This window comes from Convolutriloba macropyga, chromosome 10 (assembly GCF_964194025.1).
Source record: "Convolutriloba macropyga chromosome 10, txConMacr16.3, whole genome shotgun sequence".
In the NCBI taxonomy this organism is placed as follows: Eukaryota; Metazoa; Xenacoelomorpha; order Acoela; family Convolutidae; genus Convolutriloba; species Convolutriloba macropyga.
Genome location: NC_134477.1, coordinates 44,618,532 through 44,642,949, shown reverse-complemented (window position 1 = coordinate 44,642,949; position 24,418 = coordinate 44,618,532). Strand labels below are relative to the sequence as shown.

General features: G+C 35.2%; 2 protein-coding genes across 5 annotated transcripts in view; both read right to left on the bottom strand.

The window, feature by feature from the left end:
- The window catches only part of LOC142348156 (dynein axonemal heavy chain 6-like), a 193,017-nt gene that overhangs the window by 10,626 nt on the left and 157,973 nt on the right, over nt 1–24,418 (bottom strand). For 3 of the 4 annotated variants that reach the window (XM_075399367.1, XM_075399370.1, XM_075399368.1), the window contains 14 exons: nt 20,688–20,881; nt 20,238–20,376; nt 19,699–19,808; nt 19,215–19,238; nt 18,027–18,284; nt 17,474–17,636; nt 17,026–17,128; nt 16,325–16,517; nt 15,559–15,806; nt 5,348–5,544; nt 4,683–4,933; nt 4,120–4,325; nt 2,693–2,912; nt 1,962–2,089 (listed from right to left, as the gene is read on the bottom strand). In XM_075399367.1, coding sequence (XP_075255482.1) covers nt 1,962–2,089; nt 2,693–2,912; nt 4,120–4,325; nt 4,683–4,933; nt 5,348–5,544; nt 15,559–15,806; nt 16,325–16,517; nt 17,026–17,128; nt 17,474–17,636; nt 18,027–18,284; nt 19,215–19,238; nt 19,699–19,808; nt 20,238–20,376; nt 20,688–20,881 — 2,434 coding nt within the window. The remainder of the gene's footprint in view (nt 1–1,961; nt 2,090–2,692; nt 2,913–4,119; nt 4,326–4,682; nt 4,934–5,347; nt 5,545–15,558; nt 15,807–16,324; nt 16,518–17,025; nt 17,129–17,473; nt 17,637–18,026; nt 18,285–19,214; nt 19,239–19,698; nt 19,809–20,237; nt 20,377–20,687; nt 20,882–24,418) is intronic. The other variant, XM_075399369.1, reaches the window with a different exon arrangement.
- LOC142348509 (dynein axonemal heavy chain 14-like) lies at nt 7,677–9,693 on the bottom strand. Its single transcript, XM_075399884.1, has 4 exons — nt 9,682–9,693; nt 8,950–9,146; nt 8,286–8,569; nt 7,677–7,930 (listed from the first exon to the last, which is right to left on the bottom strand). The coding sequence occupies exons 1-4, from the start codon at nt 9,691–9,693 to the stop codon at nt 7,677–7,679; spliced, it is 747 nt and encodes a 248-aa protein (XP_075255999.1).

Here is a 24,418-nt window from a genome sequence, read left to right as displayed (position 1 = left end):
AAATTTGCAAAATTAAAAAGGAAAGCTTACAGATTTCGCAGTGAAAATGTTCAAAACTATTATTTGTCTCTGGAGTTATTTCAAGTAACCCATCTGCAACAGTTGAAAAGCTTCGTTGGCCAGTAATGATTGTCAGTCTCAGAAAAGGACAAAAACATTCAAAACTTTTGAAAACAATCGCAAATTTTAACAAAATGCTTCTAAAATTCAAGATATTAAAATCTTCAAAGCCGTCTTCATTGTCTCAAAAGACAATCCAGTATCCCTATTTCAAGCTGAAAATAGTTACACTGGCTCATAAAGGTCCCTAAACTTGGAACATGATAATTTTCCCAAAAAAATTGAAAAAAAAATTAATTTTTATCAAAAAACTGCAAAAGCTGGAGTCACTAAAATATTGATGACCATTCCATTAACTCTAGAAACTATGCGACAGCTTATCACTGAACCTTGGAGGAGATCCCTAGGGCCCTGGTGCCGGAAAAAAATGATAAAAAATTCCAAAAAGATTTATAAAAAACTTTTAAAAAACATTCCAGTACATCTAGAAGCTATGTAGCTTATATCTAAAATCGAACCTATAATCAACCTATAATCTATAATCGAACCCTAAAAAAGACAAAAATTTCAAAAAACTTGCAAGTTGCATAAAAATCTGCTCAAAATTTCTGATAATAAAAGTTCAAACTAATCCATGGCCAAACACATTTTCCAGTAAGTTATTTTCAAACCCTAACGGAGATTTCCGTTAGGGTGATAAACCTGAATAATGACAATACACGTCAAAAAAAATGAAAAAAATTGCAGACTTTGTTTTCAAAAAATTCTAAAATTCGTGGTGCTGGAATCTTGAAAAACATTTCAGTACATTTAAAAACTATACAGTAACCTATTGTCAAACAATAGAGGAGGTTTCTCGGCTCTTGAGGCTGGAGAAACCTAAAAACCGACAAAAATTCTTTCAAAAACGATTTGCTAACATTTGCGATATTTAAATTTTGAAAACCATTTCATGGCCAAATAAAATTCTTCGGTAACGTATTATCAAGCCCTTAAGAAGGTTTTCCTGTCCTGGGTCTTTAAAGATTTGAATAATGAAAATAAATGTCAAAAAATTGGGAAAAAAATGCGTTTTGTCATTAAAAAATGCTAAAATTCGTGATGTTAAAATGTTCAAAACCATTCCACTACCTCTAGAAACTATGCAGTAACGTAACCTATTATAAAACCCTAGAGGAGGTTCCTTGACACCTAAGGCGGAAAGAACTCAAAAACAGACAAACAATTTCAAAAAGTTTGAAAAAAATTGAGAAAATTAGTATAAAATTGCGTGTTTTTAACGATCTTTTGTTCTAGCACGAGTGAGGGGGGGGGGGTGGTAGAGCTGCTCAGCGCTGTGGTGGGGGGGGGGGGTGGGGTTCACTAATTGTGGGCGTGGAGGGGGGTGTCAATAATGGGGGGTGTCTTCAACCTCTCTTCAGCCCTTCACACCATAAGTATAAGTCTCCAAAACAGTTTGAGCTGAAACAGAGCTGAAAGGCGCTAAGGGACGAAAAATCAAAAGCGTCAGACAAAAAATCGGTCAAGCGAAAAATCGCATAAAAAAGACCGACATGACTAATATAATTGCTACAAACTTCGTTTGAGAGCAATTAATCATTAATTAGCGAAAGTTAGTCTTTGTTTATAACAATTTTGATTTTAAAACTGGATCTTTCCCATTCTACTCAGGTGATACAACAGGTGATATTACATAGTGAATCATATTATATGATATAAGTTTAAAGCTGCAAATATGCACTCACTAATACTAATCTGGCAACAAAAAGGGAAACGATCCAAGGAAAAACAAGTCATTTTCGTTAAAATCAGTTTTCTAACTTATTCGTACTAATGAAGTAACTTTGGTATTTATTTGCACTTCTTTAACGCTTGGTTTCATTGGTTGGTTTTGCACTTACATCCATGATTTGTTCCTTGATGTTGGAGACGTTTCCAGGGTTGTGTGAGATAGAAAACGAGAGAGACAGCGAGTCAATTGACACTTTGGTCTCTCTTGCATGGCTCTGCAGTACTGACGTTATGAAACCTGAAAATTATACTCAACTAAGCCTCTTACCCGACGGTTGTGGGTCCCACGACCAGACCGTAGCCCAGACTTGGTCCTTTGATCAGACCATAGCCCCGACTTGGTGCTATGATCAGACCATTGTGCTACCATTGTCAAGGAATTTTATGCAACCCATCATATAAAAATTTTGGTTACAGTAACCCTCACGTGCGACCGAATATGGTCTGGTAATAGCGCAACGTTAAGAAAACTGTGGCAAGGGAGGCTTTTATATAGCTGACCTATCGTGTTGTTTCCGATATTATTGTATGATATATTATTGAAGGATCAATTTTCACAACTATTTTTGCTTTAATTTCTGTCCCCTTCAATTTCATCTGAAGTCAAGTGAAAGACTAACTATTTCTTCACTAAGCTTTGAGAATTTTCAAAATTTGAGACTGCTAATATAATCTGGAAACTGAAAAGTTAGAAGATTTGGCAGGAATTTTGACTAAAAATAACTTTTAAAGCTTTTTGAAAAATGTTACTTGCTAAAAGCAAACATTAGTTTAAAAAAAACTTTATCGAATAAAATCGAGTGAGCTAATTCGTTTTCCATTCAGCTTTTTTGGTACAAACCCTGTGGGAAGAAAAAAGCCGGCAACCAGAACGCCCTTGGGTTCAAATAAGTCCCACCACCAGCAGCACTGCCCTCTTTGCCATCTGAGAGAGGTATACCATTGTAGACAGACTGTACTGCATTGAGCACTATCTCTGACCAGGTGGACATGAACTCCACCCTCACACACAAGTCACTCACCCACACAGAGGCAGTAGCACAACTTTCGTATGCCACGACCTGTTGGAACACAACAGTAAAGCAAAGTGCCGACCTGATCATAGAAGCAAAACTATTCAGGACTGAATCATGACATCTCAAGTCTGATTTTTTATATGCTCAGGCCACATTATCATGCCACATTTTACTTTGAAATATAAAAACGCAGAACATTTCTCTCTCTCAATCACTGAGCTCTATATGATGGACCAAAAGGAACAGTACGGATCCTAGCACCTTTATACATAACGCCGTCAACTTAATTGCTCAACTGTATAGTGTAAAACCTCCGTCAGAGTCCATAAAATAGTACGAGCTCTGATGATTTTGTATTCCGCATGTAAACGAAGGACATGAATATGGGTGGCGTCTTCGAAAAAATTCAAATTTTAGAAGAAGGCGATTATCAACGTAAAATATAGACAAATCATTTGGATAATCGTATAAGTTTCTTAATCAATGCGAAAATTAATAACAAATTAGGTAGGTTTTCGGATCTGAGATCAGATCTCAACAAATTTTTCAAAAAGTGGTCAAATGATAAATTCTTACGCAAAAATTCTACGTGACTCAGGACAACGCCGTGACTCCGGATAATTCAAAACAATTGTCAATAGGGTAGCTCAACCGTTTTCTAAAGAGCTCAAGTCCTCTGATTAATAAGGACAGCTCCGACTTCACTCAACATGTCCTCCCAAATACACGTCATTTTATTAGTTTCGCTGAAGACTTTACAGGGTTTTCTTTATGGGAGAAATACAACGGCTTCAAAATGGAAACTCTCAGTGCCTCTTACGGCTATTAGTAAGGGTAAAATTTGGCAAAACTAAATACAACCGGTTAATTATGAAAAATTGACTCCTAAAATAGGTGGAATTGTATAAATGAAAAACTATCTACGTAATCGGTGCACTCAAAAAGCGAACAATCTGTAAAAATTTGCTGGCTTCATTAAAAAATTTGGATTGATCAAGAAGATACTTCTATTTATTTATTCAACCTGCTGCAAGATCTTGTACACTAATATCATCGGTCTGAGAAAATCTGACCAATGTTAAACGATCGTTGAAAAATCCAAGATAAAATTAAGATTACTAGTTTCGAGAACTTGCAAACTCTCATCAACAGAACCTTGTAACAAGAATAAGAGCTGGCGTCTGAAGATTTGGACTATAGGCGCCTAGTCCTGAATTTGACCTGAATTTTGGTTGAACTCCTTAAGACTCACCTGCCACATTTTGGGTATCCTCTGTTGTATTAGAGCGTTGAATGCCTCTTCCAGCTCATCCGACATGACTTGAATACCCTGGATTGCCAACTGGAGTGACGTCAGCGTCTTCCTCATCACAGACAGCAGTCGGTTGAACCTGTCAATTTCTTGTCTCAGACACGTGACTAGAGCTGATTGGCTGATTTTGGACACTGCTTCCACATCTGAAGAGGATAAAAATACATGAAAACGGTGAGATACGTAAAACAATGCAAGATCAGCTGGTTTTTCTTAAACCTGAGCTCAGAAGCATCAGTTAGTTGGCCGAACTTCTAGACATATGATTGTTATCGTAGCATAAAACATTGATTTGCTGTTTACTTGAAAACTAGATAAACGCTCTATAGCTTTTAATGTCATCCATAGTCCACAATCAAAGTCCATTTTCTTTAAAAAAAATTACGACCTTGCAGCAAAGTTATGATTGTTTAAAACTCCAATAGTAACAATGCAAGAAGAAATTCAATAAAGAATCAAAATTAAATCTGCCCAAAGTTAACCAATATTGACAGAAAACTGACCTCCGACGGGTTTCTTCTTCTCAAACTGGTTTTGACTTGGCATCTTTGCATCATTCACAAACTTCATCAGCCCATTGATGGTAGTTGGCATGGCAAGTGGGTCTTTACTAGATCCAGTTGTTCCTCCTTTACTTACACTTTGCGATTTCTCAGAGGAAGTTGAATGGCCGTGCTGTTCGACTACTTCTGGTACTCGGAACAACATGTCAGTGACCATGTTTAGAACAATAGATTCGTCACTTTGGCCAGCACTGAAAAAATGAATGATAAAACTCTCTGGATGAACTGAAATGTCAACCAGATAGTGTGTCAGAAGATATAAATCTACTGTTGCATACTGTGTATGAAATTTATTATGTTTAAATGGTTGATAGTTCAAACTTGATTGAAAAGGAAATGACACGAAACAGATAAATGTTGATAGTTATGCAAGCACTAGGTCCAAAAAATTGTCCATGTCGCAAAATGGAATAACACTTCTTAAAACAGAAACATTTTGTTAAATCATTTAAGTAATGTTCCAATGATCTCTTGATTCCAAATTAAACCAATATTAAGTATCATGAACAGACATTTTCAGACAAGTTTCCATCAATAACCTTGCGCCCATAATTGCATCGATTATTCAGTGGATTTGTGATTTAAGTAATGGTTCCAATTATCACCTGATGGTTCCTGACGACATTCTAGGCTGAAGAGACTTCATCTGGTCAACTAGAGATTCACAGCCCATAATTTGGAAAGACTTCTGTGCATTGGCATGCATCCCAAATATCTCAGGCAGATCGTCAGCTGGTAGTTCCTGGATTAGATTCTGAATTCCAGAGAAGGATTCGTTCAAGTCAGAGGGAACTCGATAAACCTTAAAAAAAGTTAGCAAGATTTTTTAAGCGGGTTAAGTTGTTTTATAGCCATACGACTACGGATACGTTTTAAAAAAGACCCACACGACTTAAGCCTCAGCATTCGACAAATAATAAAAACAAACATACTCGGCAGATTGCTAGAAAATAGCAGTATTGATTCCCATAAACTCAAATGGGATTGGAAGCACAGAATTTTTCTAAAAACGAAAAAATGACTGTTGTACCAAAAAAATATTTTACAGTGCGAACTATTTTGAATTAATTCAGTAAATAGATATACTCCTGTTTCTTAATGAGAGGATACAGGGCTACTATAAATGTTGGGCGAAGTTCTGATGTATACTTCAAACAGGGAGGCTCGTTAATGTGCATTCGCACATGATTCTCCGACCCGAGCTCATTTACATTTTTGACTTAATTGTCCACCAAATGAGGAGATTATCAAAAATAGATGTTTGAGTTTACAGAAACCGTTACACGCCCAAACTACTAATTGAATTACATAATGCCAAGCCTCATTAAAGCGCTCACAAGATCGACCATTATAACATTAATAAGACTACGAGAAAGAAAAACAAACAATAAAGAAAGCAAAAACAATTTTCACGGTGAGAACTGAGTATTTAAATTTAAAAGCACCTAGTAACAACGTCAAATTACAATCAGACAAAATCCTAACTACACAAATTTACTTTTTTATATAAAAAGCAGATAGGAGTTTTGTTTAATGACACTAGGTAACAAGTCGACAAAAAGAAGAAATAATGCAGCAAAATCAAAATTAAAACCATATTTTTTAAACCAAATAACTTCAAATGACTTCAATACCAGTAGCTTTTAACTAAAAAAAATCTAAATAAAATTATTAAAACGTCATTAAGAAACCAAGAGGATATAATTTTGGTTAGACTTAGCCAAAGAAATGGACAAAGGTGCAGAAGCACTAAAAAAGAATACTTACAATTTGCGAAAACACAAATTATTTAGCTAATTAAAACCATTAGCTATTATCTAAAGACTGTTCTTTATTTCAATTGTTATTCATTTTAATTAAATTGCTACAGTTAATAAATGATACATTTAAAATTGTATTGGAAGGTTAAACATGGGGAAGGTTCACCTGGGCCTGATTTGAAAATCATTGGGATATGTTATTACGCGAATTTACAGTGCGGATCCTAGCACCTTTATTCATAACGCCGTCTGCTTAATTGTTCAACTGCATAGTGTAAAACCTCCGTCAGAGTCAATAAAATAGTACGAGCTCTGAAGATTTTGTATTCCGCATGTAAACGAAGGACATGAATATGAGTGGCGTCTTCGAAAAAATTCAAATTTTAGAAGGCGATTATCAACGTAAAATATAGACAAATCATTTGGATAATCGTATAAGTTTCTTAATCAATGCGAAAGTTAATAACAAATTAGGTAGGTTTTCGGATCTGAGATCAGATCTCAACAAATTTTTCAAAAAGTGGTCAAATGATAAATTCTTACGCAAAAATTCTACGTGACTCAGGACAACGCCGTGACTCCGGATAATTCAAAACAATTATCAATAGGGTAGCTCAATTTTTCCCTAAAGAACTCAACTCCTCTGATTAATAAGGACAGCTCCGACACCACTCAACATGTCCTTCCAAATACACGTCAATTTATTAGTTTTCGTTACAGATTTTACAGGTTTTTCCTTTATGGGAGAAATACAACGGCATCAAAATGGAAATTCTCAGTGCCTCTTACGGCTATTAGATAGAGAAAAATTTGACAAAAAATAAATACAACCGGTTAATTATGAAAAATTGACTCCTAAAATAGGTGGAATTGTATAAATGAAAAACTATCTATGTAATCGGTGCACTCAAAAAGCGAACAATCTGTAAAAATTTGCTGGCTTCATTAAAAAATTTGGATTGATCAAGAAGATACTTCTATTTATTTATTCAACCTGCTGCAAGATCTTGTACACTAATATCATCGGTCTGAGAAAATCTGACCAATGTTAAACGATCGTTGAAAAATCCAAGATAAAATTAAGATTACTAGTTTCGAGAACTTGCAAACTCTCATCAACAGAACCTTGTAACAAGAATAAGAGCTGGCGTCTGAAGATTTGGACTATAGGCGCCTAGTCCTGAATTTGACCTGAATTTTGGTTGAACTCCTTAAGACTCACCTGCCACATTTTGGGTATCCTCTGTTGTATTAGAGCGTTGAATGCCTCTTCCAGCTCATCCGACATGACTTGAATACCCTGGATTGCCAACTGGAGTGACGTCAGCGTCTTCCTCATCACAGACAGCAGTCGGTTGAACCTGTCAATTTCTTGTCTCAGACACGTGACTAGAGCTGATTGGCTGATTTTGGACACTGCTTCCACATCTGAAGAGGAAAAAATTACATAAAAACCGTGAGATACGTAAAGCAATGCAAGATCAGCCGGTTTTTCTTAAACGTAAGCTCAAAAGCATTAGTTAGTTGGCATAACTTCTAGACATATGATTGTTTATCTTAGCATAAAACATTGATTTGCTTTTTATTTGAAAACCAGGTAAACGCTCTATAGCTTTTAATGTCATCCATAGTCCACAATCAAAGTCCATTTTCATTAAAAAAATTATGACCTTGCAGCAAAGTGATGATTGTTTAAAACTCCAATAGTAACAATGCAAGAAGAAATTCAATTAAGAATCAAAATTAAATCTGCCAAGTTAACCAATGTTGACAGAAAACTGACCTCCGACGGGTTTCTTCTTCTCGAACTGATTTTGACTTGGCATCTTTGCATCAATCACAAACTTCATCAGCCCATTGATGGTAGTTGGCATTGCAAGTGGGTCTTTACTAGATCCAGTTGTTCCTCCTTTACTTACACTTTGCGATTTCTCAGAGGAAGTTGAATGGCCTTGCTGTTCGACTACTTGTTGTACTCGGAACAACATGTCAGTGACCATGTTTAGAACAATAGATTCGTCACTTTGGCCAGCACTGAAAAATGAATGATAAAACTCTCTGGATGAACTGAAATGTGAACCAGATAGTGTGTCAGAAGATATAAATCTACTGTTGTATACTGTGTATGAAATTTATTATGTTTAAATGGTTGATAGTTCAAACTTGATTGAAAAGGAAATGACACGAAACAGATAAATGTTGATAGTTATGCAAGCACTAGGTCCAAAAAATTTTCCATGTCACAAAATGGAATAACACTTCTTAAAACAGAAACATTTTGTTAAATCATTTAAGTAATGTTCCAATGATCTCTTGATTCCAAATTAAACCAATATTAAGTATCATGAACAGACATTTTCAGACAAGTTTCCATCAATAACCTTGCGCCCATCATTGCATCGATTATTCAGTGGATTTGTGATTTAAGTAATGGTTCCAATTATCACCTGATGGTTCCTGACGACATTCTAGGGTGAAGAGACTTCATCTGGTCAACTAGAGATTCACAGCCCATAATTTGGAAAGACTTCTGTGCATTGGCATGCATCCCAAATATCTCAGGCAGATCGTCAGCTGGTAGTTCCTGGATTAGATTCTGAATTCCAGAGCAGGATTCGTTCAAGTCAGAGGGAACTCGATAAACCTTAAAAAAAGTTAGCAAGATTTTTTAAGCGGGTTAAGTTGTTTTATAGCCATACGACTACGGATACGTTTTAAAAAAGACCCACACGACTTAAGCCTCAGCATTCGACAAATAACAAAAACAAACATACTCGGCAGATTGCTAGAAAATAGCAGTATTGATTCCCATAAACTCAAATGGGATTGGAAGCACAGAATTTTTCTAAAAACGAAAAAATGACTGTTGTACCAAAAAAATATTTTACAGTGCGAACTATTTTGAATTAATTCAGTAAATAGATATACTCCTGTTTCTTAATGAGAGGATACAGGGCTACTATAAATGTTGGGCGAAGTTCTGATGTATACTTCAAACAGGGAGGCTCGTTAATGTGCATTCGCACATGATTCTCCGACCCGAGCTCATTCACATTTTTGACTTAATTGTCCACCAAATGAGGAGATTATCAAAAATAGATGTTTGAGTTTACAGAAACCGTTACACGCCCAAACTACTAATTGAATTACATAATGCCAAGCCTCATTAAAGCGCTCACAAGATCGACCATTATAACATTAATAAGACTACGAGAAAGAAAAACAAACAATAAAGAAAGCAAAAACAATTTTCACGGTGAGAACTGAGTATTTAAATTTAAAAGCACCTAGTAACAACGTCAAATTACAATCAGACAAAATCCTAACTACACAAATTTACTTTTTTATATAAAAAGCAGATAGGAGTTTTGTTTAATGACACTAGGTAACAAGTCGACAAAAAGAAGAAATAATGCGGCAAAATCAAAATTAAAACCATATTTTTTAAACCAAATAACTTCAAATGACTTCAATACCAGTAGCTTTTAACTAAAAAAATCTAAATAAAATTATTAAAACGTCATTAAGAAACCAAGAGGATATAATTTTGGTTAGACTTAGCCAAAGAAATGGACAAAGGTGCAGAAGCACTAAAAAAGAATACTTACAATTTGCTAAAACACAAATTATTTAGCTAATTAAAACCATTAGCTATTATCTAAAGACTGTTCTTTATTTTAATTGTTATTCATTTTAATTAAATTGCTACAGTTAATAAATGATACATTTAAAATTGTATTGGAAGGTTAAACATGGGGAAGGTTCACCTGGGCCTGATTTGAAAATCATTGGGATATGTTATTACGCGAATTTGCTAAAAGAAGACAAAAACAAAACACAAATATTGGGAACACAAAACAATGATGAAACCGCATATTGTCCGACCAACAAAACAAGAGTTACGTCATAATATTTTAAAAAATAAGTTCAGGTTTATATTACAAGGAAGCGGATGGGACCTGTAAATGATAAGAATAAGTTATAAGTTGAGAAAAAGAACAACAAAAAATAAAAAGTTTTTTAAAACTCGAGAATAACTATCAGAAACTTTCAGAACTTTAGCTATACATTCACTGCATTGAATAAGTTGATTCCATCGTCATTTAAAAGATTTTGAGACCTCTCAGCATTTAGAAAAAAAAATTTATGACTACATAAAAAATGAAAAAAAAAAAAACAACCAAGCAATAACAGCAAATTCAAAAAAAAATAGAGAAAAAGGTCGAAGCCATTAAAAACTGAACTAATCAGTACGATCCTTTTCATTTCCCATTGTTTTTTTAAAAGCAATGTGATTATCGAACAAAATGAGACTATGAAAACGCCAACAAATACAGGCAAAAAGAGAAAATTCATTAGAAAATTGCAAGAGGAAAGTGTCGGAGCAATTAAAACCATAAGTTCTTCCTTCAAATTTTATCAATTGAATTCTTTTTTTAAACCAACGCAAACTGTTAATATTAGGATAATATGATAAGATTTCAAAAGCAACCAAAAATAAGAAAAAATACTTGCAAATTTAAAAAAATTGCAAAACCTCCTGACATCCAAGTCATAAAAGCAATAGCTGGAAGATCAAACAGGTCACCTATTATTTTAATTGCAGAAGGATTTGATTGCAGTAGAAAAGATTGATTGCAGTAGAAAAGAAAATGGTCCTGTCATCATTGAGATTGACTCACCAGTACATAGAAATGGGCTTAAGATCGGTTATTATTAAACAAAATTTCGAATTATTTTGAAGTGTTAACAGCAATTAGCTGTCCATCCAACGCACTAGATAGGTTAAACTGACTCTCGTGGGGATGTCAATTGCACTTTTAGTCAACAAGACTGTCATAAGACTACAAAAAATATCAAAAGTAAAACCAAAATTTCATTAAAATCTACGAAAACTCAGACTCGCAGCCAAAAAAAACTTGAACGATTCCTTCAAAACAAACTATTTATTCATGTGGAATCAATTGAGTGTAAACGAGGTTTGTACTTAATAGAACCTTGATATGAAAAGTGGCCAGTCTCTGGGGGAATTAAAAGAAAACAAATATGAGAAGGTGTTTTAAAAACAGCTCTCAAATGGAATTCAATTATTTCATTAGAAAAAATCCCTATGAGACCATAACTAGCCTTTTTATTGCCTTTCGACTTTTGAGAACACGAAATTGTTTAATTTTGTAGCCTAAATTGTAATTTTGAATTAATAGTCTAATAGATAAAGTCTTAATTTGAACAAGAATTTCCCTAAAAGTGAACAAAATCATGCCAACTGCCACGTGTTCACACAAAACTTTAAACCTTGGTAACTCCTCTAAGAACGAAGATTTAAAAAATCTTGTTAAATTCGAATTCTCCGCTGGAAGAGCTTTTTAATGATACCACACGAATTTCTCTTAAGATGATTCTATCGATCAGCCAAAACTGTCTGAACAAAAAAACCCAGTTGGGTATATAGTTCCTCCATATAACAAGTGGGGTCGGAACAACTTTCATTGACTATCCAACAAACGACTTTTTTAAATGACTAGGAAGTGGTCCGGCAAACCATTTAGAACAAAAACGACTTCCAAAATCGATAAAAACAGTAAAAAAAAATAAATTAGAATTGTCGCATGTGAATAAAACCATTAAAATTTCAAAGCAACTCGCTTTTTCACAACCTTTCTATTTCGGCGTCACCGAAATTCCTACTCAAAATTGACTTCAAAATCATTAAAATAAGTGAACAATTTTTGAAAAAAAACAGCGCCCCATTACAAGTCAAATTATTTGGATTGTAAAAAAAGCTGCTTTAATATGTTAATAAGTCAACAAATGAAATGGAGATAATAACCAATCAGAATCGAATATTTTAGATACGGATATAAATAGAATAAATACGCTCTGATATACGTCAAATGTTAGGAAAAGGTTCTTTCAACGTAATTTCAAATACATCTAATAAAACTACCGGCAAGCAGTTGGCTTCGTCAGTACCTAGCCAGTGTTTAGTGAGGTTAGCTTTACCTTGGTTGAAGGGGAGTGAGGTTAGGGTAATAGACGAGGACCTCACGCCACATAACAGCCGCTAAAGTACGACATCAACAAAAGAGTTAAGGAGAGAGAAAGAGAGAGAGAGAGAGAGAGAGAGAGAGAGAGAGAACGAGAAAAAACGTGAAGGACCAAAAGAAGGAAAGAAACGCCAAACAACAGAGAAAGAGAACTAGGAAATTTTTCCATGATGAGATTAGACACTACAACTTCAAGTTTTCTAGCCTTGTTAGTAACTAAATCATACAGAAAAAACTGAAAAGGCAAAATTCAGAAGAAAAGTTACCACATATCGTAGTAAAGAAACAATTCAAAAACGTAATCTAATCATGTAACCCATCTGCAAGACTTAAAAAGCTTCGGTGGCCAGTAATTATCGTTAAACTCAGAAAAGGACAAAAATACTCAAAAAGTTTAATAACAACAGCAAATTTTAACAAAACCTTGCCAAAAATCGCGACATTATTATCTTCAGAACACCAACATAATGATAACCATTATGTCGATATGTCATTAACATAATGATAACCATTTCATTAACTCCGGAAACTAATCAGCAGCTTTCTATTAAACCTCGAAGGAGTGGTGCACGAACAAACATATAAAAAAAACAAAAAATATTCAAAAAAACTTGAAAAAATTGCAGATTTTTTAAAAAATTGCTTGAATTCGTGATATTAAAATCTTGAAAAACAAAACATTACATGCAAAAACTACGCAGTAACCTATAACCAAAGCCAATAGGAAAGTTGCCTCTTGAGGCTGGAAAACCCTTAAAAAATGACAAAAACTTTCAAAAAACTTGAAAAAAATTGCAAGCTTTATAAAAAAAATCGATAAAATTTGTGATATTGAAAAATTGAAAACTATTCTATGGCCAATAAAAATTTTTCAGTAACGTATCATCAAAACCTATAGGAGGTTTTCTGCTTCCTGGGGCTGGAAAGAATTCGACAATGACAATAAATTTTAAAAAATTTGAAAAAAATCAAGTTTTATCAAACAACTGGTAAAACTCGTGATGTTAAAACGTTGAAAACCATTCCATTATCATTAGAAATTATGCAGCAACCTATTATAAAACCCTTGAGGATGTTTTCTGAATCATGAGGCTGAAAAACCTTGAAGAAAGACAACAAATGTCCAAAGAACTTAAAAAAAATGCTATAATGCCAAAAATCATGACGTTAAAATTTTGAAAAAAATATTAGTACATCTAGACACTATACAGTAACCTATAAACAAACCCTAGAGGAGGCTCCTCGGCTCTTGAGGCTCGATAAACATTAAAAATGACAAAAACTTTGGAAAAATTTTCAAGTTTTGTAAAAAAAAATGCTCAATTTCGCGATGTTGAAATGTTGAAACCATTCTATTAACACTAGAAACTATGCAGAAAACTATTGTCAAGCCCTTGAGTGGGTTCCTTGACATTTAAGGCTGTTAGAACTCAAAAAATGACAAAAATTTCCAAAATGCTAGAAAAAAATTGTCAAAATTAGTATAAATTTGCGTGTTTTTAGCGAGCGGTTGTTCCTCAGTAGCTAGCTACGGGGGGGGGGGGGGGGGGGGGTCACCGGGGTTCTGATGGTAGTGGAAACAGTCGGATGGGGGCAACAGCGCAGTGGGTGGGGACTTCAACCTCTAAAAAGATTGGTGGTTTGTCAGTATCCACGGGGGGGGGGTTGGGGTGCACCTGGAGGCTGATGGGGAGGGAGGGGGGTTGAGAAGCAGAGGGTTGGGGGCAACAGCGCGGTGGGGGGTGGGGCCCGTAGTGGGGGTGTGTGTCAGTCTTCAACCTCTAAGAACCGCCCCTCACCCTAAGTATAAGTCTCCAAAGCAGTTTGAGCTGAAACAGAGCTGAAAGGCTCTAGGAGCACTTAATGCCCGCTGGGCGCTACCTATTTATCCCGTTTTTGAGGCCTAAAATTCAAAAGCGTAAAACGAAAAATCGGTCAAGCGAAACATCGCATTAAAAAAAGACCGACAGGACTAATATAATTGCTAAACTTCGTTTGAGAGCAATTAATAATAATTTCGCACTATCTGTTCAGGGGTCCTTTTCGAACAATTCATATTATTTTAGCATACTGAGGTAAATGCAACCTAAAAGTCACCAAAAACATTGTTCAGCAAAATTTAGACCTCTCATTAGAAAATATCTATAGTAGAAACTCTTTAAGCATCAAAAACATTGCCCGCTGTAAAAAATCATCTGTAATTGATCAATAACATTGATTACATTGATTGGGAAACGAAAGAAGACTGAAAATAACATCTCGCTGTTTGTTCATAAAGTATCAAATTTTGTACAACAATATTATAATGATGAGTTCAGTTAAAAGATGAATTAGATTAACTTTAATACCAAATATCATTCAGCATAGAGAACTCCCATAAATCAACACCATATTTATGATTCCCAAAAGGTTTCATTTTGTTCAATTTTTTTCATTTATTTTATTTATAAATTTATTTCCTTTATTTTGTTCTTTATTAAATGTAGACATACTTAAGAGAAATCCTGCACCTGATCATGCTAGACAGAAAATACAATCAAACATGTTTCGGGAGCAAGTTTGGTAGAGTAATTACCACATACTAAACCAATGATTTTACTTCCGAGCGGCAAAAGTCACCAATCTCGTCTTTGATGTACTTGACTGTCTTATCTTTGAGGTTAAGTTTTATCAACACTGTTCAACAACCAACTAGGCGTGACTCGACAAACCATTCATAGTGCTATGAATGTTATTAATTGACAATTCTGCGATCTCAAGCTTATATTTTATCGCTGGAATGTTGTAAACCTTGATTGTTTTTTTTTTAAAACACGAACCATTCCTAACATAAGAAATCAAGAAACCAGAAAAAGGCACGTGAACTTAGAAATAAAGTTGAACACTGACTAAATTTCCAGATAAACTCGAAGTAACAGAAAAGGGCGGACAAGGACCAGTTCCCCCGACCAGATCAGGAACTCGCCTTTGTCTCAGAATACTAAAAATTTTTCAAAGCTAAGGGCTCACCTGGTCAGAAGTAAACGAGAACCCATTGCCCAATATCCCATCGTGGTAAAATCGCCTCATACAAGTCGCAAGACACGTTCGATCAAAGTCATCAGTGACTCTTCCTCCGTAGACCAACTCCCCAGTCATGTAGAGCAATGCATGCCATGGAATGCCATCACGAGATGCACAGTCGCCAAGGAACGTCTCCAGTTGGAGAATCGCAACGTCGAGGTCGTTCTGGGTGAACTCGTATGGTATGTTCCATCCTGAAAAATCCCTCCAAAATCAGAATCGCTTGGTTCAATTAATGGGGCAAACTTTAGGATACATCGTGACTCCACTTGTATCAGTTTATATGCATCAGTTATCTATATAAAATGTTTAAGGAAGTTCTCTACTGTTGTGCATCGGAACATCAAACTAATCAAAGCGGGTATCTATTCATTATTGACTGCTTGTTGTCATTGAATGCCCTCAGTAAAAATGCAAAATCATAAGCCATGTTATTACAACGAAATCAAATACTCTCAAAGTTTGTAAAAAGATATTTTGAAAAAGTGACAGACATCGCTGAAACACATCGTTGGAACGCTAATTCTCTGTAATACATCGTTTTATATAAGTATCATCTTCGTAGAAGGCCTTTCAAAATTTTAGAAATTTTTGTAATTAATGCATATTATTTGGAAAACCTTTTGCAATTTTTTACGAATTATCCATTACTTTTCGACTAGGGTATAAGCAAAATTAAATCCGGTCATATTTATGCACATTAAATGTGTACCTAGAGCTCCAAATTTCTTCCTTTCGACAACGACGCAGTTAAACATACACAAACTGTACAGCAGTTTCTTCCACGGGGATCCAATGATGTCTGACTTCTGGTTCCAGATTGACTCACTGATCACAGATGTCGATCCACTTCCAAAGATGCGGCCGAGTGAACCTTTGATTCCCTGAGGATTCTCAATCGTCATCTAAAAGTGATAACTTGCTCAAACTATTGGTCATCTATAATAAAAGCCGAGAGTTCAAAAAACAGAAACTTGAAATTTTTGGCGTCGTCAAAAGTAGATCACACTTTGATCTTGTATTTTGTCCTCTTGATTTGTCCTCTAAATGCATAAAATAACTACTATATTAAGATATTAATGTAATAAAATTATATCTTCCATGCACTAGAGGATCAAATCTAGCAGAAAGATTTCTTTAATAACAATTGGTGAATTTTATAGCGAAAAGAGTTACTTTGAGGATTTCTGTTTTTTTCTCCAAATCATGAAAAACTAGGAAGTGTAACGGAGATGGAATTTTAGCTTCCAATAATTATCATTAAAAGCACATCAAATTTTGCAACAAAAAATCGATTACCTTAAATTGAATGCTTCTCATTTTTTTCAAAACCTGCTTCATTTTAACGCCACTTCATTCGAAACTAGAATTCTATTGGCTATTTTCTCAGTTTTAGAATATATTTTGTACAACCTTGAGTCCCTGTTGAAGAATTGGAATTGGAAACGATGCATCTGGTTTGGAACTGAGCCACAGTCGGAAGTTGAGATCCACGTCTGCGTTGGGCTTCGAGAACCTGTCAAAAATGAGTGGATTTATTTATACTTCATACTCAAGATGAAACTCAAGATTGTTGAAATAATGGATTCTGAATATGACAATAAATGATCTGGACAATTTTGGTTCATTGTTCCAATGATCATTGTAACAATTTTAAACGTTTTGTTATTCAACATCGCTACGACGGCCAACATAAATTTGTGTAATATTTGAACAATCTTGATATAATGGGTTGGTTTATCATCTCATAAGAAAAAGCGTCATTTATTGTCTTAAAAGTTTAATGTTTTGCATCGAATTTTCATAAGTATATACGAAGTTCATTAAAAATACTGGAATAGAAACTTGGTCCGGTTCTCACCCTTCGACTATCTCCTGCAGTCGAGGCATGAAGCTAGCAGCCAAGTGGCAATTCTGTAGGAATACCCATCTATTCTTCAGGATCTGAGCTTTGCTGATCAACTCCTCAGCTCTGGGTCCCTGCCCCCTCCCCAGAGATATCATGTCAATGTGAAGGGCAGACCCTGTTTAAATTTATCAAATCTCAATGAGAGTTGGGCTTTAAACTTTAGAAATTTTAACAAAAGCTGGTTTTGTTTCAGATTATTGCAAAAAGGTCAAAATCAGATAAATTGCCAGTAGACTAAATGTAGGAATTATCAAGGAATAAAGGTCCTCAAGATCTTCCAAAAGATGAAAACGATTATCTGCTGATTGAAAATGTACCTACGTAATCATAAACACTCTTATAATTTTCGAACTAAACTATAAACAGATGGGGCAAATACTCTGTAAAACAACAGATCATAATTGAGTAAAGTCAGAAAAAAAATTATAATACTTTGTATCACTTAAGATCTTTCATGTTTGCTTGATAACTTTAAAAAATGCCAAAATGCCCAATTCGAACTGACCTCTTTCTTCTACAGCAAATTTCATCAACTGAGCAACAGGGTCCGACCCAGGCGACAACAGAAATATCAATGGAGTGTAATGAGTTGCCTGATGGTATAGTTCACTCATGTCCAGCTGGATCCCAGCAACGTATCTGGAACCCATTTGTGTCGTTATACACTGACGCACTGAGGGCACAAATGCATCTGGGCGCAGGACTTTGATAAGGATCAATTTCTGGAAGTCTGTCAGAGTAGTCCAGTCATACGCGGCAGTGTCTAAATAGTTGTACTGCTTCATTTGATTGTTCAGGCTTGCCAAATAACGAAGAACATGCACGCTTTTTTAAAAAATCCGAGGGTCTCTCGGAGGTTGTTGCTGGAATCATGTCAATCTTCAAAAATCTTGCAAACACCTGCCATCAGCCTTGGGATTGTAAGATAACTCATATAAGAGACTTCAAACAAAATACAACCAAATAGCTCAGGCTACTGCTGATAACAAAACTGGTGAATGCCTCGCGTTTCCCTTCATACATTTTAAACACGAGCTTTGATGTGTAAGGAATAGATATCGGAAAATGACTAATTGATCAATGATTATGGGCTCGATAGCTTGAAGTTCATCGCAAAAAAGCAGATGCAGTTTGGGCCAGAGCAAAAAATGAGGCGACTAAACTTTGATTTTTAAATAGAATTCTGCAATGTCGGCTGCTCTTGTGTAATCGGACCATTCTACGCGAACACCAAATTCTCTTTTAATTGGGTGTTATAGCATGTTATAGTGGAAATTTCATTACGTTGGGTACTTCTGCATTGGATCAAATGTCATGTAACTCCTCTCCATAATAACCCTTAGTTACTAATTGACCTTGACTTAAACTTATATATCTCAGTATCCCGTGAGCATATTGAACACTGATTCATACAATCGCTAGAACGCATTCACGATAATTAGATCTTTCATACTGGGAATAAAACGTTTCCATTTTGAAGTTCATGATATTTGCCAAAATCCTCGTTTCCTTGAAACAGAAACTACAAAACTGTTTAAAGAGGGGTTTTCTCTGATAGGAGTGGAAACAAGTGAGAAGGTAAAACAGAAACACTGTCTCTATTGTGGATTCTTCTAAACATGCAACATTTAAAACATGAGACATGCAAAATGAGATAGATCCATGAACGTAACGTACAATAAACAATACATACCACAATCCTTTTCTCCAAGGTCAACTAAGAGAACAAGCCAAAACATACATCATAATAGTGAAAAACAGTATCTAAAAAAATTCTTAAGTCAAGTGAAAAAGTTTTGCATTATAACAAGGGCATATTTTCAACTTGTGTTGCTAATCGTGCTTGGGTTTCCGACACTCAAGATCAGGATTACCCCATCCCCCAGCCCCCAGCCCCCTCCCCCCCCCCCCCTCTCCCCATCAATTGAGCCCCAAGAATTCCAGCGTCGGTTATATGACAGCTTACAACCCGGGTAATAAATTCATTTGTTTTACCATTTCCAAAAATTAAGGGCAAGGTCCCCCATTGAGAAAGATCGATTTGAACTTTCAACCTTCAATTTCCCAGATGACACGAGTTTTTCCAATCAAGCTTGCTGATATTAATTTGACATGTGAAATTTAGAGCAATAAATAAGCATGTACAAATTCAGAAATGGCGAAAAGATATTACATACCGACAGACATATTAGCAGTCTCCTCAGTGATGGGATCTTTGTCCAATATAGCCATAGGGTTCCCACTTTCTCCAAACTGCAACCACTGGTATGGGTTGGCTATTATGTACCTATAAACACAAAACTATGATAGAATGATAAATCCAGCAGAGTCAACAGTTTAACCACGAAGGCTCTTTTCGTAGTGAAAGAAGAGCAGTGCTAGACTCTATCGGCTCTATAAGCATTTGCGAATAAGAAAATGTTCTATAATGACTCAGCATTCAATTCACGAAGTAATTACGGGGTAGTCTGGGACTATTCTAAGGCAATCCAGATTCTACAAAAGCTCCATAAAAATTGCTTAAAAGTTTGCAGGAAAATGGCAGAATTAATGTTGAAAATAAAAAATCTTCGAACTTAGCATTGAAATATTGACACAGGATGCACATACTCTTTATCAGAGAAAATTAAAGCTGCATTTTTATCGAGTAGAAAACAAAAATTCCAAAAGTAAGAACTCATTATGGTCAAAGTGCAGTTAGACAAGTGTAACATACCTGTTCAGGTTCTGGAATACTTCCAGGGCAGTTGAGAGAAACTGGCACTGCTTCCATGCCACCGGCGATAGCCACTGGAACAGAGACTTCTCTGTATTTGGATCCACAATTTTGGACAACCTCGCGTACGGTATGGGCTCTGAAAATTATTAAAATCCAAAATTAAATTCTAGAAAGCGTTTGAAAAGTAAAAAGTGGTTTGTTGAAAAAGAAATGAAGTGCAATGCGGCATTTTTTTATTGACAGTAATAACAGGACTGAAAATCTTAAGCAGAATTTATAACTTTTGGGTGCAGCATGTTACTACATAGGACATGGACCTGTTTGATTATTCATTGAACCAAACTGTTACTGGCCAGAATCTGACGACCGAGAAAATTAGAAGAATTGATTCTGGAAACTAAGATTATTTACTGTAAAGAAAGCTTTAGACGGAACACTAAGACTAACTGGTTTCATTTTCGGCTAAAGTGTGCGCCTCGGCTAAATCGGACAAGGTATCAGTGTGGAGAAACACATTCCACTCTTCAGCTGTGATATGATTGGCTGCTCTTTCTATGCTGGTGTATATGTGGAATGAAAACAGAAGGAGATCCTGAGAGAAGATGGCCTGTGACACCACTTTGAACACGTTCTCTGTCAGCCTAAAATGCAAATTATATCAGTTGATTACAGATAATCAGTTACTCCTGATTGCGGCAATTTCGACAAAGATGAGACTAATGTCGGGCCATTTATCCTCAACCGATAGGCGCTTTGCGCTTCAATTATGACCAAACGGAGATTGCAGCATTTTTCCAACATTTAGCAGCATATTGAAATCAATTCATTTCGACAGCTTGAAATTCTAATTGAATAAAAATTATATCATGTAAAACAATAACTGATGACCGAGAAAGTATATCAGTACGGCAGAGTAACAACAGGCAAAATTTGAATTTAACAAGAACAGCAAGACAAAACGAATAACTGCGAAGAACAATTGAAAACATAACCGAACATCTTCGGAAGTATCGCTCAAGAATGACAGGAGGCGAGGAGTTGGGTTTTGTTGTAGTAAGCTAAAGGAGAAAAGGTTAGACTCAGTTGATAAGGAAGGATTGGTCTTCCGTCAAAAGCGCACACAAGAGAAATTGATAAAATCTCATTTACCACTGTAAAGCCAAACGAATAACATTGACAACAACTAAATTAGAAAAACAGCAAGGAGCACATTGAAATAAAAAAAATTAACTAAAGAAAACAAAGAACCCATTTCATCTACGTCTAACCAGTAACCCGATGGCATCTGTTATTAATTAGGATAAGTGACAAACAAACAAAAGCAGCAAAAATGGGCAAAAGCCAAAAATCCACTACTTAAAAAAATCGAAACAAAACAAACCATTAGTTATCAACTGAAATATTAATTAAGTTTTTCTCTGCCGCCAAAAACGATGGGAATTGGAAAAGCTTAGATTCAGTGCTAAGATAACATGAAGACATGGTAATTTACGCGCCATCAAAAACTAAAGCGGCCTGTCATTAATGAGACTAAGTAACTAAACAACAGACAGGATACGCATATGCAAAACCCAAAAATTAATTATTTTTTAAAAAAAAGTTTTGACAAAAACAGAACAAAAATTTCAAGTGAACGATTCAAGAAGATTAACTTTTACTTCATTGAAGGTCAATGTAATCTGACATCGAAAAGACTAAACACTAAAACCAGATTACGAAATTAGAGTAAAAGAAAAACTCACTATAAAATTTTAAAACCAATAGCTATAAAGTTATAAAGCAACAACTGGCAACCGAGAACATTAGAAAGGTTCATCAATCCTTCAATAGAAAACTAATAGGACCACAATTTAATTTGATCTGGCAACAACAAAAAAAGTGAACTTACTACAAAATAGTTAAAAGAGAGTCAATACGAGTAGTAGTTTTATGGTATAATTTTATAGTTTTGAATTTAAAATGAGAGGCTGCAAGGACTAGTAACAATAACAATAACATAAGCCCCGGCACTTTTACTAAAGAGAACAAAGATCAAATAACGGGCACTAAAACCGGTCTTTTTTGTGTTAATCCCTTTTGAAATGATTTCGCTTTTCAATGTTTACTCTATTGATTCTTCGCTCCTTGGATGATTAACTACTGCTTCAAAGACTGATGACCACAATGAGAAAGGAATGAAGACAGCCTAGTGCATTTTAAACAAGATCTCCTAAAATTTTTTGGAAGAGCTTAAAAAAGGTACTTGAAAAATTGTGCAATTTGGAAATCAAGAGCACAATTAAAGTCGACCCAGAAAAAAAAACGGGCTACTAAAATCCAAAAAATCCACATTTTAAAAAAAATATTTTTTATAAAAAAAGCCGTAACCTTAAATCCATCAAAAATTTTAAAGAGTCAAGTTTTTAACAGAAGAAAAAAGCACAGAGCAAGAAAACAGGTACAAGCAAGCCAATATCAGCTCGATCAAGATTTCATCAAGCTGAAGGGTTTGAATCATCGAGTTAAATGCTAGCTTAAACACCAATCTGCTCCAATTTTTGAAATCACTTTGTACAGTTTGGTCTAAGATGTCAAAAAGCTCTTCTGAAAACTCTTTGTTCAGCAAAATTGACTTAGATAATTTTTTGGACTAGTATCGGTGAAATCGAGAGTCTAGTCAGCTCCCGTCACATACGACAGAAGCTTTAATCCGGACAGCAATCCATTGACATCCAATCCATTGATTTCCATAACAACTATGATGAATGAAGCAAGAAAACAGAAAAAACGATCAACAAACAAAAATTGTTTGTCTAACTAACTGAAAAAATTAAACATAGCCGGCAGATTGCCGGAATAGCTGCGAAAGAATAGACCTGCGTGCCATATAATAGAGATAGAAACAGATACAGATCCAAATTGAAAATCAATCGACGCCGCTCAAAAAACTAGGTAAAAAACATTACTCAGCGATAAATTAATAAAGCTTGTTAAAATTCATTCCGCAGAAGCCTCTTATTAGGGACCTTTACTGCACATAGGAGTTCCTTTGACCTTAAACAAATTCAAATTAAACTCAAGTTTTAAAGTGCAAAAGTCATTTTATTGAGTGAGGTAAGTCATGTATGATCAAAATATAATCACGCAAATAACCTAAAATCTTTCGCAAAAGCGAGTGAGAAATGACGTCACGCGCGCAAATGCCGTTAGTGAGAAGAAGAAGTCATTCAGAAAATTTGACTTTTTCAGCTTTGCGGTGCGAACAAATGTAAAACGAAAAAAGAGCGTCAGACGAAGAAACAAAAAAACCAAGAGCACCGAATATAGCTACGCTCAGCTTACAGCTTCGCAGCTATAAAAAATGAAAAAAAGTTGCTCAACAAAAAATTGTTAAAGTGCACGCCATTTTTTAGCTCGTAGTTAGATGAACCACGATTTTTAATGAGAGGCTGCATGGAGTAGAATCAATAAAAATAGCAAAACCCCTGGCACATTGACTATTAAGAACCGAGATAAAATAACGGGCACTAAAACTGGTCTTTTTGCGTTAATCCTGTTTCTAATCTTGATTTTGTTTTTCAACCTCTACTCTATTTATTTTTCGTTCCTTGGGCGATCAATTGTTGCTTCAAAGACTGATGAGCACAATGAGAATGAAATAAAGTCAGCCTATAGAATGAAAAAAAAGGATTTCCCACGAATTTTTGAAAAAGCTCCTAAACAAGTAAATGAAAAATTCAAGACAAGTCCAAAACATCAGCAATTTTTTCTTCAAAAAGAGCTTTTTAAAAGAAGGAGAAAAAAGCCGTAAGTTTAAATTGAATTTTAATTGAATTTTTTAAATAAAGTTTTATTAAATTAAAGTTTGAAGGTTTTAAAATAGTAAAAAAAGCACAGGGCAAGAAAACAGGTAGGAGGATACAGATATAAGCTCGATTATGACTTGATCAAGCTGAAAAGTTTGAATCATCGAGTTAAATGCTACCTTAATCCCCATTCTGCTCCGCATTTTGATATTACTCTGTAGAGATTGGTCTAAGATGTCAAATAAGCTCTTCTGAAAACTCTTTGTTCAGCCAAATTGACTTAGATACTTTTTGGACTAGTATCGGTGAAATTGAGAGTCTAGTCAGCTCCCTTGACAAACGTTAGAAGCCTTAATCAGGACGGCAATCGGTTGAAATCCAATCTCTTCCGAA

Coding starts and splice junctions, on each gene's coding strand:
- LOC142348509 (XM_075399884.1), bottom strand. Junction 8,570..8,949: donor ATGTCGTCAGGAACCATCAG/GTGATAATTGGA, acceptor TTCACATTTCAG/TTCATCCAGAGAGTTTTATC. Junction 7,931..8,285: donor GAAGAAGAAACCCGTCGGAG/GTCAGTTTTCTG, acceptor TTTCCTCTTCAG/ATGTGGAAGCAGTGTCCAAA.